Here is an 18975-nt window from a genome sequence, read left to right as displayed (position 1 = left end):
CTTACGGCACTTGCACCTCTTGGTGTTGCACTGTTTGGCGCTGGCCCGGCATGCACACTGCTTCATCCCTTGCCCTCCAAAAAGTGACTGCTATCGGAACGCCTCTCTCAGGCCAAGAGTGCGATCTGTTCCGACCATCTCAACCTCGTTGGCATTGGTTTCCCGCAAAGTTGAGCGCGGAAACCAGCCCTTAATGACCCCGGCGCGCGTACTCAGCTGATACACATCATTCCTTGCATCAGTGATCACTGCGTGGATGTTAGCAGGATCGAGCGGCCCACGGTCCACTTTGGGCATGGCCATTACTACGGGGGTCCCAACCGCTAGGGCTGTGAGGTTACGCACCTTATCGCCCATCTTCTTGGCCTGCCTGACTACTCCTTCGTAGGCCCCTGCCCTCTCACGCAAGATAACCCGATAACTGCACAGTGTAATATTTGTGTACTAGCCAACAATAAAGTAGGTACGCTGCAGACGAGACGATCCGTGAAATATCTCGTAGTGTTAGCCCATTTTACACCAATACGACAACGTCCCTCCCCCTCCCGCCCGCCGGCGTGTATATGCACACAACCGTCCGCGTACGAAAAGTTTTGTTACAGAGAGTGCCGGTCGTCTTTTGGGCAATTCATGTAATGCCTAGGCAACGAGTGTACTCAGTTAATTTTGACCATATTTCAGGGAGTGCCTGGCCTCCGCCTGGCATTTCATGAAATGCCTAAAATTTTCAGGCATTTGCTGTAACGCGCCTATTTCTACGAAGATTTCAGTTTTTGCCGGCATTCCATGTAATGCCTAGGCATTTCATGAAATGCCGGATTTCACCCGATGCCTACGACACATACATACAATATACATACATACATACATACATACATACATACATACATACAAAAGAGTTCACTCAACAACAGAAGGATGCCCGACTAGGCATCAGTGCGGGGGCGGCTTTGCTCTGTCAGTACAGGAATGCTGGAGTACAGCCCTGATCTGGCGCCGTCCAGCTTCAATCTGTTCGGGTCGCCGGAAGACGTTCTGTTTCTGGGAATAACTTTTTTACGGATGAGGCAATCAGGAAAATAAAAAGACATGGTAAAAAAGATCAATAAGGAGTTTTCCGAGCGGGTTTTCAATGCTCAGTGGAGTGTTGAGATAAGCACGTGCGCCTGAACGGTGATTGGAAGTAGTGCGAGTTCTGAAGGCTGGGGTGGCTGACCGATGGGACCTGCTACCAAATGCTTATAGCCATTTTGAAGACAAGATTTCAGTTAGCATATGTTGCAAGTTTCATGTCGTTACACCAAAGGTGGACTGAAATAAATGCGATTTTACCTTACTTATTGAACGACCTAGTAGTTCGCTGTGTTGACCACCTACTTTACGGATGCTGTGAAGCCCAGTAAGAGCCCAGTGAGAGCCTATGCCGGCTATGCGCTCATTTCGTCCCATAGCATGATCTGCAGAGGCTGTTTGACGGTTTTAATGGGTGGCTGTTGATGTGCAAATTCCGACCATATCCGATGTAAAGTCTGTCTGGCGTCTGATGTAGTATACAGACAGACTGTCACAGACTCCTAAACCAGATAACATGCTTCAATTCGCCGAAACTACATTTTTTTCTTACGTTAAGCGGTTATCTTGTGATATTCTGTTTTTCGCCTAATTGAGGCTGTTTTTGTCTTCCGTAAAGGCTGAAACAGACTCTTCCCGCATTCAGGAAATCGCATGCGAGACCCTAGTATTAAAATACCTACATTATAATTATTCCTGTATCAATCGCATACGGAAGGTGCGTGCGATTGATGCGAGCGTGCTTCCATATATTTGAAGAGGCTCACACGTGCGATTTCCTGACCGTGGAAAGAGTTTGTTTCAGGCTTTAGGCATACATTGATTTCCCTGCGTCCTGACTCACAATTGGGTAGGTAACCTTTGTGCGCCAATCTCTTATTTCTTTACCCGTTATCCTCTGTTGCCTGCAGTTTTGGGCGGACAATCTTAGGGACTCGGGACACGGTGCATGGCCGGTGGGAGAGAGCTCTTATTTGGTCACTACTTTTCTCTCGAAAAATCACCGCCACCACCAAAATAAAGCGGTGCGGTTGCCCTAAAACTGCATTCTGCAACATCCTGCAGAGTCACACCCGTGTTCAGCAATCAAACAGCGCGTGAGAACGGAGATTCTGTGCCTGCGTGACCCGTTTGGTGACCTGCCTGTCAGTGACAGACCCGCAGCTATTCAACAGTCGCCGTAAGCGTAAGCTATATGTGTCGTGACAACATTCGTGAATGAGGTGGGTGGGAAATGGTGATTTCTACATTTAGCAACAAGCTCACCGTCACAACGCTTTTATAAACGGCGTTTAATGCATAAATCGTGGAAAGACTGATGTATAACTTTTTGGACATCCCGTATGCCGCAGCCCGCTCCCCTGTATGACGGTGCCCCGTCCCTTGTATGACGGTATTCTCTCCCCCCGTTGTATGACCGTGCCCCGTCCCTAGGTATGCCGATGTATGAGGGTGTCCGCTCTGTGCCCCGGCAGGTATGACGGGCCACGCGCCCGACTTTGGTATGCTGATGGTGGGCGGCAACATGGGCATTGTGGGTATGACCAAGGAGCACCTGGGCCTGGCGCTGGCGCTCAGTGTCCCCGTCTTCGTGGTCATCACAAAGGCCGACATGGCGCCCGTTCAGGTGCTGCAGGTCGGTACATGGCGCCCGTTCAGGTGCTGCAGGTCAGTACATGGCGCCTGTTCAGGTGCTGCAGGTCAGTACAGGGTCAGGGTGCGTCAAAAGTTTTGATACCTTACGAATCGTTCCCTCCCTTCAGTAAAAATAGTGCAACATATTCATTTTACCAGTAAATGCATTCCTCATTAAGCTAGACACAGCTTAGGACACGAACAGCACACTTAAAGGGACCCTCCCACCTTCAAAAAAGTTAATGAATTGGCATGAAAGTGATGTCCCTTGGTTCAGAAAGAGCGAAAACGAATATCTACCAAATTTCACCGAAAAATATTCACTGGTTTTCAAGTTATTAGGCTTTTACTTTTGTTTACTTTTTGGGATCTCCCCTGTTACTAGCGACTTTATTTGGAAGCAATAATTTGGCAGCCTTAAAGTGCGGCAGACGTTGCGCGCAAAACAGCGTATACCACCACGTGTTAACGATGGTTTTAGTCTAAGATTTAAAAATCGTTAGATCTCCGCTGACGTCACAAATTCTAAGGGGGCATTCCAATGCATTAGCCCCTTAGAATCCGAAAACTGCAAGTTTGAAATTCCATATCTTCGAATTAAAGCATTTTTCGATGTTGTGAGTGCCCAAACCGGTATTTGCAGGCCATGGCCACCAATTTGGCTATCTCAACTCAAAACTAATGTTAAGGTGGGAGTGTCCCTTTAACGACGTTCTAACAGGTCCCAGTTTCCCCGACTTTTGGCCATTGGCCTGACCTGGAAGGTCAGGCCAATGGCCAATCGTTTTTTTTTTTTCGCGTATCTCTAGCTCAATCAAAGGCCAAACGCGAAGGATGTCGTGCCAACCAACCAACCAACCAACCAACCAACCAACCAACCAACCAACCAACCAACCAACCAACCAACCAACCAACCAACCAACCAACCAACCAACCAACCAACCTTGTGCCGTCGAAGGACGCAAACTGGCCTGTGCGGGCGAGGGTTAAAAGCTCAACTGTGACGCGTGGAAATGCATCTTCTGTGGGTGTCCACCGATAAATCGCCCAATGACTGCCAACGTATGAAGCCCCTCAGATGGGTGGCGGAGGGGTGGGGCTAACCAACATGGGTGGCCGCCACTCAGTCGGAGGGAAGGGGGCTACCCAACATGGGTGGCCGCCAGTGCCACTCGGTCGGGTGGTCCGACGGCGGCCCAGATGCCCGCCTCACAAAGGCGTCGCTCATGCTCGGAATGTTCCGTTAGCTGACCTATGAAACGCGTCACCTCTCGCTCGCTCGTAATCGGTGTGACTGGCGAACACTCGCCGTCGGACAGTCCGCTGAGATCTGACAGGAAACCGCGGCGCCAGTCGTCCACAGGCACCAGCCGGTAGACTGAGCTGTCAAATACTCTTTTCTTTTTTCATTGTTTTCTATTGCGTTTTATAGTTTTCCAGTAATTGCCTGGGACCGGGGAAAAGGGTGGAAAAACAACCTTGGTGCCTAATTATTCGGTCTTAATGAACCATTGTCCGACGTTCGTGCTCAAACACAACTTCATATTTTTCTTCCCGCGTTAAATTATGGAGTTTGGGAACAGCAGCCACGTCTGTCTAAAACTTTTTGACTTCGTGTGTGGATTAGCCGCGCACGACCTCACAAACAGAACTGGTGGCTATGTCCCAGCGGGATAGGGCCTTACAATAGAGCTACATAGCGGTAATCCGCAATCCTAACTGGCTAAAAATTTACAATGGAGCAAGAACCAAGTTCAGAACAGAATGCAGCGGGTCGTGGCCGGGTGGTCTCACGTGCCCCAGGGCTTAGCCGCGCAGCAGAGCGGCAGCCTGTTTGCGAACACCGCTGTTTCTGTTGAGCAGCATTGTCGCTCGCTCCGTTCTCGGCTGCTCTCCTCCGGCGCCGGAGTTTCGCCGTCCCGTGCTAACGAGTCTGTCGCGGCCATAATTCGGCGCTGTTTGTTTCCGAACTCGCCGGCGCTGTGGGCCGTCCACGCTGCTGATTGCCGGCGGCCGGTTTTTGTGCAAAGTGTTGGACTCTTCCTCTCGTATCGATCACGCTGCGATCATCGGGAGCCTGCGGGGCTCGGGCTCGGCCGGTGGCCCTCCAGTGGGAGCTGAACTGCCTGATGCCGCGACGGCCTAATGCAGTTACTAGGGCAGCAACTAATGCAGCTACTGCCTAATCCAGCGGCTGCCTAATCCAGCGGCTGCGTAATGCAGGGACTGTCCAATGCAGCGACTGCCTAATGCAGCTACTGCCTAGTCCAGCGTCTGCCTAATGCAGCGTCTGCCTAATGCAGCTACTGCCTAATGCAGCTACTGCCTAATCGAGCGACTGTCTATGCAGCGACTGATGCAGCGACTGCTTAATACAGCGATTGCCTAATACAGCGACTGGGGCTGAAATGGACTGGCTGCTGACGGAGCTGGGTACATGATCCAATTCAGGCCTTCCAATTCAGTGCCACTGCGAACACATGTCGAGGGGTGTCACTGGACTGTCAGGCAGACTTCACTGGCTGGCACTATCAGGCTGGTAGCGAGCGAGCGCGAAACGACATTATTCAACAAACTCCTTCGTACATTTCATCCGCCGCCGACTGAATGTCTGCGTTCCTGACCTCCGGGGTAGCCGCATCCCCTCTGCCACGCATCCGACCTCCATCGCTCCTCGCTCCCCGGTGTTTGTGTCTGTGTTTGTCGCGGTGTGACGGCCGCCCGCTGCCCTGTGTCTGTGTTTGTGTTTGTCGCGGTGTGACGGCCGCCCGCTGTCCTGTGTTTGTGTCTGTGTTTGTGTTTGTCGCGCTGTGACGGCCGCCTGCTGCCCTGTGTTTGTGTCTGTGTCTGTGTTTGTCGCGGTGTGACTGCCGCCCTCTGCCCTGTGTCTGTGTTTGTGTTTGTGTTTGTCGCGGTGTGACGGCCGCCCGCTGCCCTGTGTTTGTGTTTGTCGCGGTGTGACGGCCGCCCGCTGCCCTGTGTCTGTGTTTGTGTTTGTCGCGGTGTGACGGCCGCCCGCTGCCCTGTGTTTGTGTCTGTGTTTGTCGCGGTGTGACGGCCGCCCGCTGCCCTGTGTCTGTGTTTGTGTTTGTCGCGGTGTGACGGCCGCCCGCTGCCCTGTGTTTATGTCTGTGTTTGTGTTTGTGTTTGTCGCGGTGTGACGGCCGCCCGCTCCCCTTTGTTTGAGTCTGTGTTTGTCGCGGTGTGACGGCCGCCCGCTCCCCTTTGTTTGTGTCTGTGTTTGTCGCGATCTGACGGCCGCCCGCTGCCCTGTGTTTGTGTCTGTCTGTGTTTGTTTGTCGCGGTGTGACGGCCGCCCGCTGCCCTGTGTTTGTGTCTGTGTTTGTCGCGGTGTGACGGCCGCCCGCTGCCCTGTGTCTGTGTATGTATTGTGTCTGTGTTTGTCGCCGTGTGACGGCCGCCCGCTGCCCTGTGTCTGTGTTTGTCGCGATCTGACGGCCGCCCGCTGCCCTGTGTTTGTGTCTGTGTTTGTGTCTGTGTTTGTCGCGGTGTGTCGGCCGCCCGCTGCCCTGTGTTTGTGTCTGTGTTTTTCGCGGTGTGACGGCCGCCCGCTGCCCTGTGTTTGTGTCTGTCTGTGTTTGTGTTTGTCGCGGCGTGACGGTCGCCCCCTGTCCTGTGTTTGTTTCTGTGTTTGTCGCGGTGTGACGGCCGCCCGCTCCCCTGTGTTTGTGTCTGTGTCTGTCGCGATGTGACGGCCGCCCGCTGCTCTGTATCTGTGCATTTATTGTGTCTGTGTATGTCGCGATCTGACGGCCGCCCGCTGCCCTGTGTTTGTTTTTGTGTTTGTCGCGGTGTGACGGCCGCCCTCTGCCCTGTGTCTGTGTCTGTGTCCGTGTTTGTCGCCGTGTGACGGCCGCCCGCTGCCCTGTGTCTGTGTTTGTGTTTGTGTTTGTCGCGGTGTGACGGCCGCCCGCTACCCGCGCTCAGGAGACGCTGAAGCTCCTGGTGAAGATTCTCAAGTCGCCCGGCGTGCGGAAGGTCCCCGTCATCGTACGAACCGAGGACGACGTGGTCATGTCGGCCACCAACTTCGTCTCCGAACGGTACGTCAGCCAGGGCTGTACTATGTACGGTACGTACCGAACGGTACGTCAGCCAGGGCTGTATGTACGCGGCGTACCGAACGGTACGTCAGCCAGGGCTGTATGTACGCGGCGTACCGAACGGTACGTGCCAGGGATGTATGTACGGTACGTACCGAACGGTACGTATCAGGGCTGTATGTACGGTACGTACCGAACGGTACGTCAGCCGGGGCTGTATGTACGCGGCGCGGCGGCGGGCCGGGGGCAACTGGGATAACTAGGTATATACTAATAACTCAGCTGATGATGACTAAATCAGTTGTCACGAAATTTGCCGGGAGATGTTTTGTATTTCAACCTCAGCGCTCGGTGTATCTGACACGAGTGTGTGGTGCTGTTTGAGGCCCGGCTGTGTATGTGACAGCAGAGGCCCGGCTGTGCGCCGATGGGACGGGGCTGTGTGTATGTGTGGGCGGCTCTGTGCCGGACAAACCCCGTGGTCTGACCTCTGTCTGTCCGTCCGGGACAGGTTATGTCCCATATTCCAGGTGTCGAACGTCACCGGCCAGAATCTGGAGCTGCTGAAGATGTTTATGAACCTGCTGACGACGCGTCCGGCCGGGCGACGCTCGGACCCCGCAGAGTTCCAGATCGACGACACATACTCGGTGCCGGTGAGTGGTGCCGGCCCATGACGCCGAGCAGCGGCCCATGGCGCCGAGCAGCGGTCCATAATCCGTGCCGGTGAGTGGTGCCGGCCCATGGCGCCGAGCAGCGGCCCATACTCCGTGCCGGTGAGTGGTGCCGGCCCATGGCGCCGAGCAGCGGTCCATAATCCGTGCCGGTGAGTGGTGCCGGCCCATGGCGCCGAGCAGCGGTCCATAATCCGTGCCGGTGAGTGGTGCCGGCCCATGGCGCCGAGCAGCGGCCCATACTCGGTGCCGGTGAGTGGTGCTGGCCCATGACGCCGAGCAGCGGCCGGGTGACACGCAGCCGGGAGCCAGTGAACCTGGCCGCACGGGCGGGATGCCGCTTCCACGTCTCAAAAATTGGCTTGCCCGATTACGCTTAACCTTGGCATATTGCTTGAGGCCGATTAGTAGGGTGCCGTGAACAGACCAACTGTTGGAAATTCCCCCTCGCAGGTACCCAGGAGCCCGCCACAAGTGAGTTCAGCGCGTGCGGGGGTAATTCTCGCGCTCGCTTGTTTGTCTCCCCGACAGGCGTGTTACGTGTTTTACTATTCATTAAACGGTGGAATGACACGCGGCTGGCGTTCAAGTAAGTTCGGGACCGCTGTCCCCCCAGCTGTGTGTATGTAGTCCCCGGACAGTTCGGGACCGCTGGCTCTCCCAGCTGTGCGCTCAGTCTCTGACCAGTGGGGACCGCTGACTCTCCCAGCTGTGTATAGTCCCTGACCAGTTTGGACCGCTGACTCTCCCAGCTGTGCGCTCAGTCTCTGACCAGTGGGGGCGGTCGGTGCGCTTTGATGCGCCGGCACGGCGGTCCGGAGTCCCCGGCCGCTGCTATTGACTGCGGCGTGTCCTCATCTGTTTGGAAATTGGCATTACTATTCGCTCGGCGCTGCCGCTCTGCGCTGTCAAATCCGACTGTCTGTCCGGCCCGCGGCGGCGGCGGTGCGCCATGTCTGTATTAATGCGCGTCCCGGAGCCGGCAGGGCAGCGTCCGGTTCAGCCGCGGCCGGCGGCGCAGTTGCCGACACTGTCGCTAGGTGGCAGCAGCGGTCAGCGCCTGCACTGGTATGCTGTGCCGCAGGACCCGCTCCGAACGCGAACTGCTGCGCTACGTTTCGTCGGAAAGTCATTTCATCCACAAAAGAAACGAAATATACCATTTGAAAGCTGGCGGTCAGCTGATTCCAAAAATGTTATTTTTATCAAAATCGTACGATGGCCTTTTTAAAAAAATCCGTTTATATAAAAGCGTCATAATTTTTTAATCAGCATTCTTAAATCAACATTTGTCAAGGATATTCTTGAAATCATAGGCATATTTTCTTCATTTTGCAGTGAACAACGATCCACATCGCTGTCAAAGTTATTCAGGATACTTGCGAAGAAAGTTCATTGTTCTGCTAGATTTACAACATGCTTTAACTTACATTTTCTTATTCAGATTTTGCTCGGTCCCGCTGCGCTCAATGCCCGCGCCGGGAAGTTAGCGGTGTTTTACTGTCAGAGGTTGTACCAGTGACAGCTGCTCGGCCGTGCGACCGGTCAAAGGTTACCCTGCCCCACCGGGCGCTACCCCCACTCCAGCCCAGCTGAGGCCGGTACAACCTCTGACAGCTCAGCGCGGTCAGCTTTTCTGATGCCTAGCTGAGTTTAGCAAAGTAGACATAAACAAATGCAAATTCGTACATGATGTGAAAATGACAGAGCAATGAATCTTCCTCTCAGGTATCCTGGACAACATAGTACCGACTTGAATCGTTAAACGAACCAATATGACGTCGGTTTAGTAAGGCGACAGCCGAACGTCCCTTCCGTGGCCCGTCAGACAGCCGAGAGCGCCGGGTCTGCGCGTCGATAAGGGTCATTTCATGCTTCTGTGTGGCTGGCTTTGATCCATCATGACACTGAGTTGTGTGATTGCGCCTTGTTGCCGGCTGTGAGAGACGCATATTAATATTTGAGAATATTTTTTTCGCTACATATTGTTCTTTTGGCATTCAGCTTTCAGGGGAAAACGAAAAAAAAAACATGTCTATAATTTGAAGAATGTCCTTGACAGCTCATTGAATAAAAAATTATTACGTTTTTACAAAACGCAATTTTTGAAAAAGCCATCGTACGATTTCGATGAAAATTATACTTTTGGAATCAGCTCACCGTCAGCTCGAATGGTAAATTTCGTTTCTTTTGTGGATGAAATGACTTCCCGACGAGCCGTGGTGCGGCGGCCTGGGTCTGGGCCGCGGGCATATCTCCGGAGCTGTGGCGTCCAGCTGTGGCCGGGCGCGCCTGTGAGCGGGCGCGCCTGTGAGCGGGCGCGCCTGTGAGCGGGCGCGCCTGTGAGCGGGCGCGCCTGTGAGCGGTGCTGGCCCTGTGACCGGGCGCGCCTGTGACCGGGCGCGTCTGTGAGCGGGCGCGCCTGTGACCGGTGCTGGTCCCCTGTATTGGTCCGCCCCGGCTCGGGACGACTGTTCCGTTAAAATGCGCCGTCGCCAGGGCAGGGCAGGGACTGGACAGTAAACCCTATTGTCGAGTGTCGAGTGTCGGGGCCGGATGCTGGACCGTATGTAGTGTAGTGTCCGTGTCCGTGCTGGATACCAACACCGAACCGTATTGTAGTGTCGGGACTGGATACCAGTACCGTACCGTATTGCCGTAGTACCGTACCATATTACCGTATTGCGTATTGCACCCTGCTGAGTGCTGCTGACCCCCCCCCCCCCGCCCCTCCGTGGACAGGGTGTGGGTACGGTGGTGTCGGGACTGGATACCAGTACAGTACCGTACTGCACCCTGCTGAGTGCTGACCCCTGACCCCCCCCCCCCTCCGTGGACAGGGTGTGGGTACGGTGGTGTCTGACCCCCCCCCCCCCCTCGGTGGACAGGGTGTGGGTACGGTGGTGTCTGACCCCCCCCCCCTCCGTGCCCAGGGTGTGGGTACGGTGGTGTCGGGCACCACACTGCGCGGCACCATCCGTCTGAACGACACGCTCCTGCTGGGGCCCGACCCGGTGGGCAACTTCGCGCCCATCTCGGTCCGCTCCATACACCGCAAACGGCTGCCGGTCAGCGAGGTGCGCGGCGGTCAGACAGCCAGCTTCGCCCTGAAAAAGGTACGTACGGCCAGCTCCTCTACCGAGACGGGCAGGCCGGCGGCGGGTAGCTAGACCCTGCCGGCCGCCCGTAACCTGATCCTGTATAACCTGACCCCACTGAACTGTGACCTGACACCTATGACCTGACCCCGCTGCCCTAGTGACCTGTGACCTGACCACGCTGACCTAGTGACCTGTGACCTGACCCCGCTGACCTGGCTGACCGGTGACCTGACCCGACTGACCTGTGACGGCAGGTGAAGCGCTCCCAGATCCGGAAGGGTATGGTGATGGTATCGGCCGAGCTGCGACCCCAGGCCTGCTGGGAGTTCGAGGGCGAGATCCTGGTGCTGCACCACCCCACCACCATATCGGCCCGCTACCAGGCCATGGGTGAGTACCGAGTACAGCACAGAGTACAGTACCACCATATCGGCCCGATACCAGGCCATGGGTGAGTACCGAGTACAGTACCGAGTACAGTACCGATTACAGCACCGAGTACAGCACCGAGTACAGTACCGAGTACAGCACAGAGTACAGCACCGAGTACAGTACCGAGTACAGCACAGAGTACAGTACCGAGTACAGCACAGAGTACAGTACCGAGTACAGCACCGAGTACAGCAACGGGCAGGACTGCGGAGTCGGAGTCGGAGTCGGCAGTTCTGCCCGAAGTCAAACAGTTGGAGTCGCTAAAATCTTATAGACTCCGACTCCGGAGTCGGAGTTAACACTGCATGGCTCAAAGTCACACCCTTCACCTGGTTGCTTGACTATATTTCGCTCGACTCGACCTTTGAAAATCAGGTTTTGTTGAAGCTAAGGACATACCCCTGTTTTGGACCAGCGTTTTCTTTGAAAACACTCGTCCAAAAACGCTCGTCCCTGGTGGCGCAGATGGTAAGGCGTCAGCCCGAGGTGCGGTAGGTTCCGGGTTCGATCCCCGGTGCCGCCCGTTCCGCGGGCGTTGTTCCCAGGAGTGGGGTGGGCTCCCACAGTAGCCGTATGTACCTAGATCAGCGGGTGGCCGGAGGGGTATGTAGGTTGGAGGAGCAGGAGCCCGGCTGTAGATGAGCGAATCGACCCGTTTGATGCATGACGAATAAAAAAAACTGTAAACGGCTGTTGCCTCATTCTTTTATAATTGTGCATGTTATTTAAAAAGTACCTACTTGCTTACAATATAAGGCCTTGGAACGCCCAAAGCAGTCGGGGGAGGTTTGGTCAATCGTTGTCATTTTTAGCACGTGCTATTTTTGTCACACGTGCTAAAAATGACAACGATTCTGCTATTTTTGACAACGATGAGGCCGATTTCACTCCTCAGCGAGGAAATCAAGATTTTGGAAAGATAAACACTGATTTTGGAAAAGAAGTGCTGCCACCTGGTGCAAGACGAAGAAGCCAGCTTTAATATGCCCGTTATATTTGTATGGTAGTTTGTTTTGTGGCCTGAAGTTGGAACTTAAAATTGAAGCATCCGAAAATGATCGATATTGATCGAAAACATGATGTTGATGAAAAAATAATATTTTAAGTTGAGAGAGGAGGCCATTTTATCCAGATGCAGTAGTTTACTTCTTGAAATTATTTTTGCTAATGACGGCTGCTAATTATCCCTCATTACATGGCAGTCGTCGTAAGCAAAAATAATTTCAAGAAGTAAACCACCGCATCTGGATAAAATGGCCTCCTCTCTCAACTTAACATATTATTTTTTTCATCAACATCATGATTTCGATCAATATCGATCATTTTCGGATGCTTCAATTTAAAGTTCCAACTTCGGGCCACAAAAAAGGGTATACTTCAACGTTGGACTACCATACAAACAACGGCCATATTAAAGCTGGTTTCTTCTTCTTGCACCAGGTGGCAGCACTTCTTTTCCAAAATCAGTGCTTGTATTTCCAAAATCGTGATTTCCTCGCTGATGAGTGAAATCGGCTTCATCGTTGCTAAAAATAGCTGATAGCGTTGTCATTTTTAGCACATGGTTGCCAAAAATGGCATGTGCTAAAAATGACAACGATTGACCAAACCTCCCCCGACTGAAAGGGGCGCTTCAGACAAGATAAAAAGCTCTCAGACATGCAATTTGATTTCATTAGCGGACTTTATGAGCAATGTCCGAAGTCGGAGCTGGAGTCGGAGTCGGAGTCGATTTTTGAAGTCGGAGTCGGAGTCACCTTAACCCGCGCCCTGCTGGGGGGGGGTGTTTGAACACCCCCCCCCCCCTTGTGGTTTTTTGCGAATATCTCAAAAACGGCGGCGCGGAGCGCCGCCGTTTTTGGTACACCTTATCATACATCAATTCTACACATGTTGTGAAAAATTCAGACCAAGGTCATTCAAGGTCAGGTCACCAGGTCACTTGAAGTGACCTCACCTCATAAAAAGTTTCAATGTCTGCCATAGCTACACCGAGTGACCGATCGCTTTGAAACTTTCAGCGATTGCTAAGATCAATAGCATGTACAACATGTATATCTCAGAATTTTGATATCGGTGACCTAAGGTCAGGTCAATTTTGCGACCTCCCCATTATAAGTCAATGGGAGAAAATTGAAATGCGCCTCTTTTGGACGAAAGACATTATAAACACTCCCAAACACTGAATTACAAGTGGTTTAGACACACTGAACATAAAAATGGTGTCCGTGACCCCTATTTATGCCCCTGAGGTCATCTCAGGTCACGAATGGTGTCTAACAGTTTTTTCGCAAATAACTTTTGATAGAGGCATGCTAGAGCGGTGAAAACGCCTTAGATGTGCTCAGCTCGACGATACGGATCGACTGATATGCAACATGACCCTTTCCGGTCAGGTCATGACCTTGACCTGAGGTCAAATTTTCAAGTTGACCTTTCAAGGTCAAGTTATAGTTCATTCGATGCGTCTTGACGAGAGGAACACGATGCCGGTAAACGTAAGTTCGTACACGGCTTGGGTCAAAAGTTATTGCAGAAAACTGTTTCCGAAAAAAATCTGCTATTTTTGCAGTTTTTGCCCCCTGCAGGCAAAACCGTTGACGTTAGGTCAAATCTGAGAGAATTACTCAGAAAGGGCGTTAATAGGGCTATCGAATGCGCTTTTCCGCGGCGCTGTAGCTTTATTGGTTCCCGAGTTATGCGCTGGCTTCCTGGATATTGTCGACATTCGACCTGAAAATCGGCGAAATTTTACCTTCAATGACCTCTGGTGACCTGACCTTTGACCTGACCAAAAAAGTGACCGAAGTGATTTCGTCATTATTTTTGGCGCTCTTTCGAACGCCGCCTTCCGCGTATCGCTACGTGGCCCAGGAGCCGAGTTAGAAGGGGGGGTGTTTGAACACCCCCCCCCAGCAGGGCGTGGAAATCCAGGACCCCCAGCCGGGCGCGGGTTAAAACGCATCGACTCTGCAGCCCTGGTAACGAGTATTGAGTACAGTACAGAGTACAGTAACGGTAGGTCAGAGCGGTGTTCGGGGGGGGGGGGGGTCAGGGAACGGCGGCCGGAGTTGAGAGAGGTGAGAGGTTAGCGGAATGAGCTGCTATATCGAGCTTTTGTGCTGATTCGTCCAATCTGTTCTCGTGCGAGTGTCTTTAAACCTGGTAAAGAGCTGATTTTGAGCAAACCGCGGATTGCTGTCGTTCATGTTTAAGCATGCCGCCAATTTGAGCCCGGCATTCAATTTTCACTGGCCCGGCAACAGGAGATCCCTTCCCTAGAAAACTTTTTGTGCAGGTCTCTCTGCCGAAGAGCTAAAAACTTACGCAGAATGCGCTGTTACGAAACTTGGGAGCTGCCTTCAGGGCATGGAGGAGCCACTAGCAGCGAAATAATTGCGCAAGTGCACCTCTGTTATTTTCACAGTTTGATGCTCGGTTTCGGCTTTCATCTCCGGTCGATGTAGGAGCTGAGGATTGTTGTGCCGAGCTAACTGGAGCACCGACAAGGGTTGGCCGGGTCTCTGAACGCCGATTGAGTCCGCCGTGTGTGCTGGTTTTTGTGGTCTGCAGAGCTGCAATATGAGAGGATGCCGCCTGACGACCGCCCACCGGCAGCCTCGTACACCGCGCGCTTTATTAACCGCGCTTGTGCAGTTCTGAGGCATTAAGTGGTGTACTGCATGATATTACATTGTTATGTGAGGAGTACCGCTATTTTGTCTTGCAGTCCAAAAATATTATCTTTATGTTTTCATGATCGAATACTTTGTTCCGCTTTAGGAATGGGCGGTTACTTATAACTCAGTATATTTTCAGTAGCTTACTTTAACCACATACCTACATGGAAATTTGCACACGCTGAAACAGATCGAGGACTACATTCTTAGAACTATAGGGTGTTTCACAATAAATGTTACTTTTGAATAGCTTAAATGAAGATCTTACTTGTTCGTAAGCGCGTAAATTTTATATGCATTTTGCTGCAAATTTGTAGCGGTTTTTAGTCCTTACATTTTTTTTTTACAAACCGTCAACGGTTCCATCAGTATGGACGTGCAATGCCAACACCGTCAAAACGGGTCAATTCGCCGTGTACAGATGATGAGGCGGTATGGGTGGTCAATGGTCATGCATTACGGCGCTTTGCGGAGTCTGACCGCAGTGCGACGGAGTTTCGGTAGCCATTTAAAAGGAGGAAGGATATTCCGTCAAAAATGTCTTTCAAACGGGTAGTAGAAAGGTTCTAGAAGACTGGAAACACGAGACAAGCCCCGACTCCTGGCCGGACGGCGATCCCAGAGAATCTGGTCGAAAAAGTCAGACGGAAGGGTGGCATAGTGGAGAACACGTGAAGGGTGCTGAACTGAAAGTTATATGTTCATCAGTCCTACTGTTCTGCTGTCTCATGAGGTAATACTCATGAGCCATATTGTAATACATGTCACTGAAACATCGTCGTTTGAAAAGCAACATTCATTGTGAAGGACCCTGAAGCTTAACAGCGAATTGACCTGTTTTGATGGTGTGGACATTGCACGTACATAAAGAATGCAGTTGATGATTCGTCATAGTTTTTGTAAGGATAAAAAACCCGAAAGAATTTGCAACAAAATGAATATGGAATTTATGGGCATACGAATAGCTGAGGTCATTTTAAAAGCTTATCAAAAGTAACGTTTATTGTGAAACACCCTGTACCAGTGTACCATTGAAAGCGGGGCTGGCATGGCTGCACAGTGCACACAAATGTGGGGAATTATCCAAAGTGCTGAGCACGAGAGATTGATTTCTTTTCCATTCCTGGTATCTATTTTGTTATTAATCACTATCCCCAAATGAGTAATGTCTGTAAAAAAACAATATTTTCAACTCAGCCTGTACTCCACGCACATCGGATGTGTGGATGGAGTTTGGTCTCCGCTCCACACACCACGCTCTTCACGCGTCCGAGCCCGTACCCGTCCGTCCGTCCGTCCGTCCGTCCGAGCCCGTACCCGTCTCCCCGTCCGTCCGTCCGTCCGCCCGTACCCGTCCGTCCGTCCGTCCGTCTCCCTGTCCGTCCGAGCCCGTACCCGTCTCCCCGTCCGTCCGCCCGTCCGCCCGTACCCGTCCGTCCGTCCGTCCGTCCGTCCGTCCGTCCGTCCGTCCGTCCGTCCGTCGGTCCGTCCGTCTGTCCGTCCGTCTGTCCGCCCGTCCGTCCGAGCCCGTACCCGTCCGTCCGTCCGTCCGTCCGTCCGTCCGTCTCCCCGTCCCGTCCGTCCGCCCGTCCGTCCGTCCGTCCGTCCGTCCGTCCGTCTCCCCGCCCACCCGTCCGTCCGTCCGTCTCCCCGTCCGTCCGTCCGAGCCCGTACCCGTCCGTCTCCCTGTCCGTCCGTCTCCCCGCCCGTCCGTCCGTCCGTCCGTCCGTCCGTCCGTCCGTCCGTCCGAGCCCACCGTCCGTCCGTCCGTCCGTCCGTCCGTCCGTCCGTCCGTCCGTCCGTCCGCCCGTCCGTATCTCCGTCCGTCCGTCCGTCTCTCCGCCTGCCCGTCCGTCCGTCCGTCCGTCCGAGCCCACCGTCCGTCCGTCCGTCCGTCTGTTCATCCGTCTCAGTCGGGCTCCAATGCAGTGCCGGCGGATTGCATTTCTGACAGGGTGGGCAAGATATCGTGGGGGCCTCCTGGCGAAAAAGGGCCTTTTGTGTATAGGGGCCTCCTAGATCTGAGGGCTGAGGCCAGTTTCACCAACAAAAAAAAAAATAGACGGCTGCGATTATTTTTTGACAAAATGATAGTCTCAAAATGTCATTTACTGCTGAAAATACTAATCGCTGACTTAACCCGCGCATGACTGGGGGGCTCTACAGAGCCCCCCTCCCGTTTTTCAGCAATATCTTCTAAACCGTTTGACGGATCAACACGAAACTTGCGGTACCCTCAGAGACATCAACTTGACACCTTGTGTTAAAATTTCAACTTTCTAGCTACCATAGTTTGGCCGTAAATGACGTCAGAGTGACGTCATGTCGGCCGATTTTCATGCAAAATACTTAATTACGGCAAACGCTCTCAAGAGCTCAGTTTTAAAGCTAGATCCCTTTTCTTTGCATTGGTGGACTAGAAATACACCTAGCTATCAAACTGCTATCTCGAATTTTCGAAATTTTGAAAATTTTGAAAAATATGTATTTACAACTACAAAAAAAAAAATTATTTTAGATTTTTTTTCAAAAAGTTTTTGACTTTTCGCAAAAACCGGAATATATGTGATAGAACACACACTGGTGAACTACATTTTCAAGTTTTAGCCCAATATCTTCAAAAATAGCCAAGTTATTCGCGTTATTGTCAAAATTTACAATTTTATGTTTTTTCAAACCCATTTTCAGTACATTTTTGACGTCGTACAGCAATATAAATGGCACCATCGTGTTCCTGAGCTCAAACTGCATCTGATAGGCACCTTTTTTGTTGAAAAATTTCATTTTCAAAATTTGACCTTTTCTGACCTGTAATTGACCTGACCTCCGGTAAATTCAGCTGAAAATGACCTCAAATGACACATAAGTCATTATTTTCGAAATCTAAATGTAAAATTGCCATAAAACATGCGTCACGTGACCGATACATGATATACAATTTTCGTGACCTAGGATGACCTGGCTTTGACCTGAAAAAAATCGAAGTAAAAGTTCGGTACCCTCAGGGTATCTAAGGCATCCGTCAAGGAGTGCGTAAACCAAAAATGAGCCTGATCGGACCGGCGGTCCGGCGGTCAGAGCCTAAATTGTGAACTAGCAAAAATGTCGATAATTTTTACTTTGACCTGACCTGTGACGTCATCGGTGACCTCGAGGTCAATGAAAATAGGTTTCGTTCGACAGTGTTTCCAGGGCTATCAGATGCCGTTTGAATTTTGACGATCGGCCCAGTAGTTTCGGATATAGGAGGGGGGGGGGCTCTGGAGAGCCCCCCCCCCCCCCAGTCACTCGCGTTATGGAAAATACCCCAGTCATGCGCGGGTTAAAAAAATGTAGCAACTTCGCCTTCAAGTGCTATATTATTTGGTCAGCAATTACTTTTTTCACCTGTAAATAGGATTTATAGACTATCGTTTTGTCAAAAAATAATCGCAACCGTCTATTTTTCGTTGGTGAAACTGGCCTCTGGTGAGTGAACGAAAGGAGGTTTAAACGTATATCACCCAAGTGACCCAACTTAGAATAATCTACTCTGCAAGCATATTTTTTCCGCCTGCCAATTCAACGAAAACAAAATTCAAAACTGTAGTCAGCGGCGTATTTAGAATATCGCGAAGGGAGGGGGGGGGCAATTGGGTTAGGAGGGCGCCACCTCACCCAAGGAGGGCGCCGTACCGTGGCGAGATAAAAAAATCCTTAACAATCGCTCAGGAGGGGGAGGGGCGTTTTTTACCACGCCACCAGCTTTTTTGCGTATGTAAGGAAGGCGGCGACGCGCAGTGCTGCGAAACTTGCTATCGGGTTTATATCACACGCGACAAAAAGGTTGCAAGTGATTGGCATAGGTACTAAATTTCTTTCGACCAAACGCTCTTTAAATGCCGCGCCGAAGTCGCGCAGAATTTTCAAAAAACAACTTTTTTCTGCTTTTTAGGCACACCTGTTATGTATTCACCGTTCAAAGCTTTTCGTGTCCCTTTAGCAAAGTTGGTGGGACAAAAATAAGGGTTGGTGGAGACGTTCTGCCCATGGGTGACGGTGTAGAAAAAGTTTATTGGTGACGGCATCCACACCAAATCACCGCATCGCATCGACACCGGAGCACGAGATGCGAAAGCACAAGCTCACAGCGAGAATGCAGCAGCGTAGCAGCAACAATCTTCCCAAATACCAGTCATGATTGTAAAATCAATCAGTTAAGACCAAGACGGGTTTCATCCACGTAAGAGCGTAAATAGCTTTGGTAGGTATACTTCATTCATTGTGCTGAATGCACGTTCCTTTGTGTCAGTTTTCACAGGCAATGCATCACATTGTG

At 51.8% G+C, this 18975-nt stretch overlaps 1 protein-coding gene across 8 annotated transcripts in view; it reads left to right on the top strand.

Moving 5' to 3' along the window:
* Positions 1-18975, top strand: part of LOC122388275 (GTP-binding protein 1-like) — a 44701-nt gene that overhangs the window by 13832 nt on the left and 11894 nt on the right. For all 8 annotated transcript variants that reach the window (XM_043379200.1, XM_043379202.1, XM_043379205.1 and 5 more), the window contains exons 8-12: positions 2547-2707; positions 6655-6770; positions 7282-7426; positions 10378-10560; positions 10800-10935. In XM_043379200.1, the coding sequence (XP_043235135.1) occupies positions 2547-2707; positions 6655-6770; positions 7282-7426; positions 10378-10560; positions 10800-10935 (741 nt within the window). The remainder of the gene's footprint in view (positions 1-2546; positions 2708-6654; positions 6771-7281; positions 7427-10377; positions 10561-10799; positions 10936-18975) is intronic.

This window comes from Amphibalanus amphitrite, unplaced genomic scaffold (assembly GCF_019059575.1).
Source record: "Amphibalanus amphitrite isolate SeventyFive unplaced genomic scaffold, NRLGWU_Aamphi_draft 000316F_arrow, whole genome shotgun sequence".
Lineage (NCBI taxonomy): Eukaryota > Metazoa > Arthropoda > Thecostraca > Balanomorpha > Balanidae > Amphibalanus > Amphibalanus amphitrite.
Note: the sequence above shows the minus strand (reverse complement) of the source record. Positions and strands in the feature narration are given on the sequence as shown.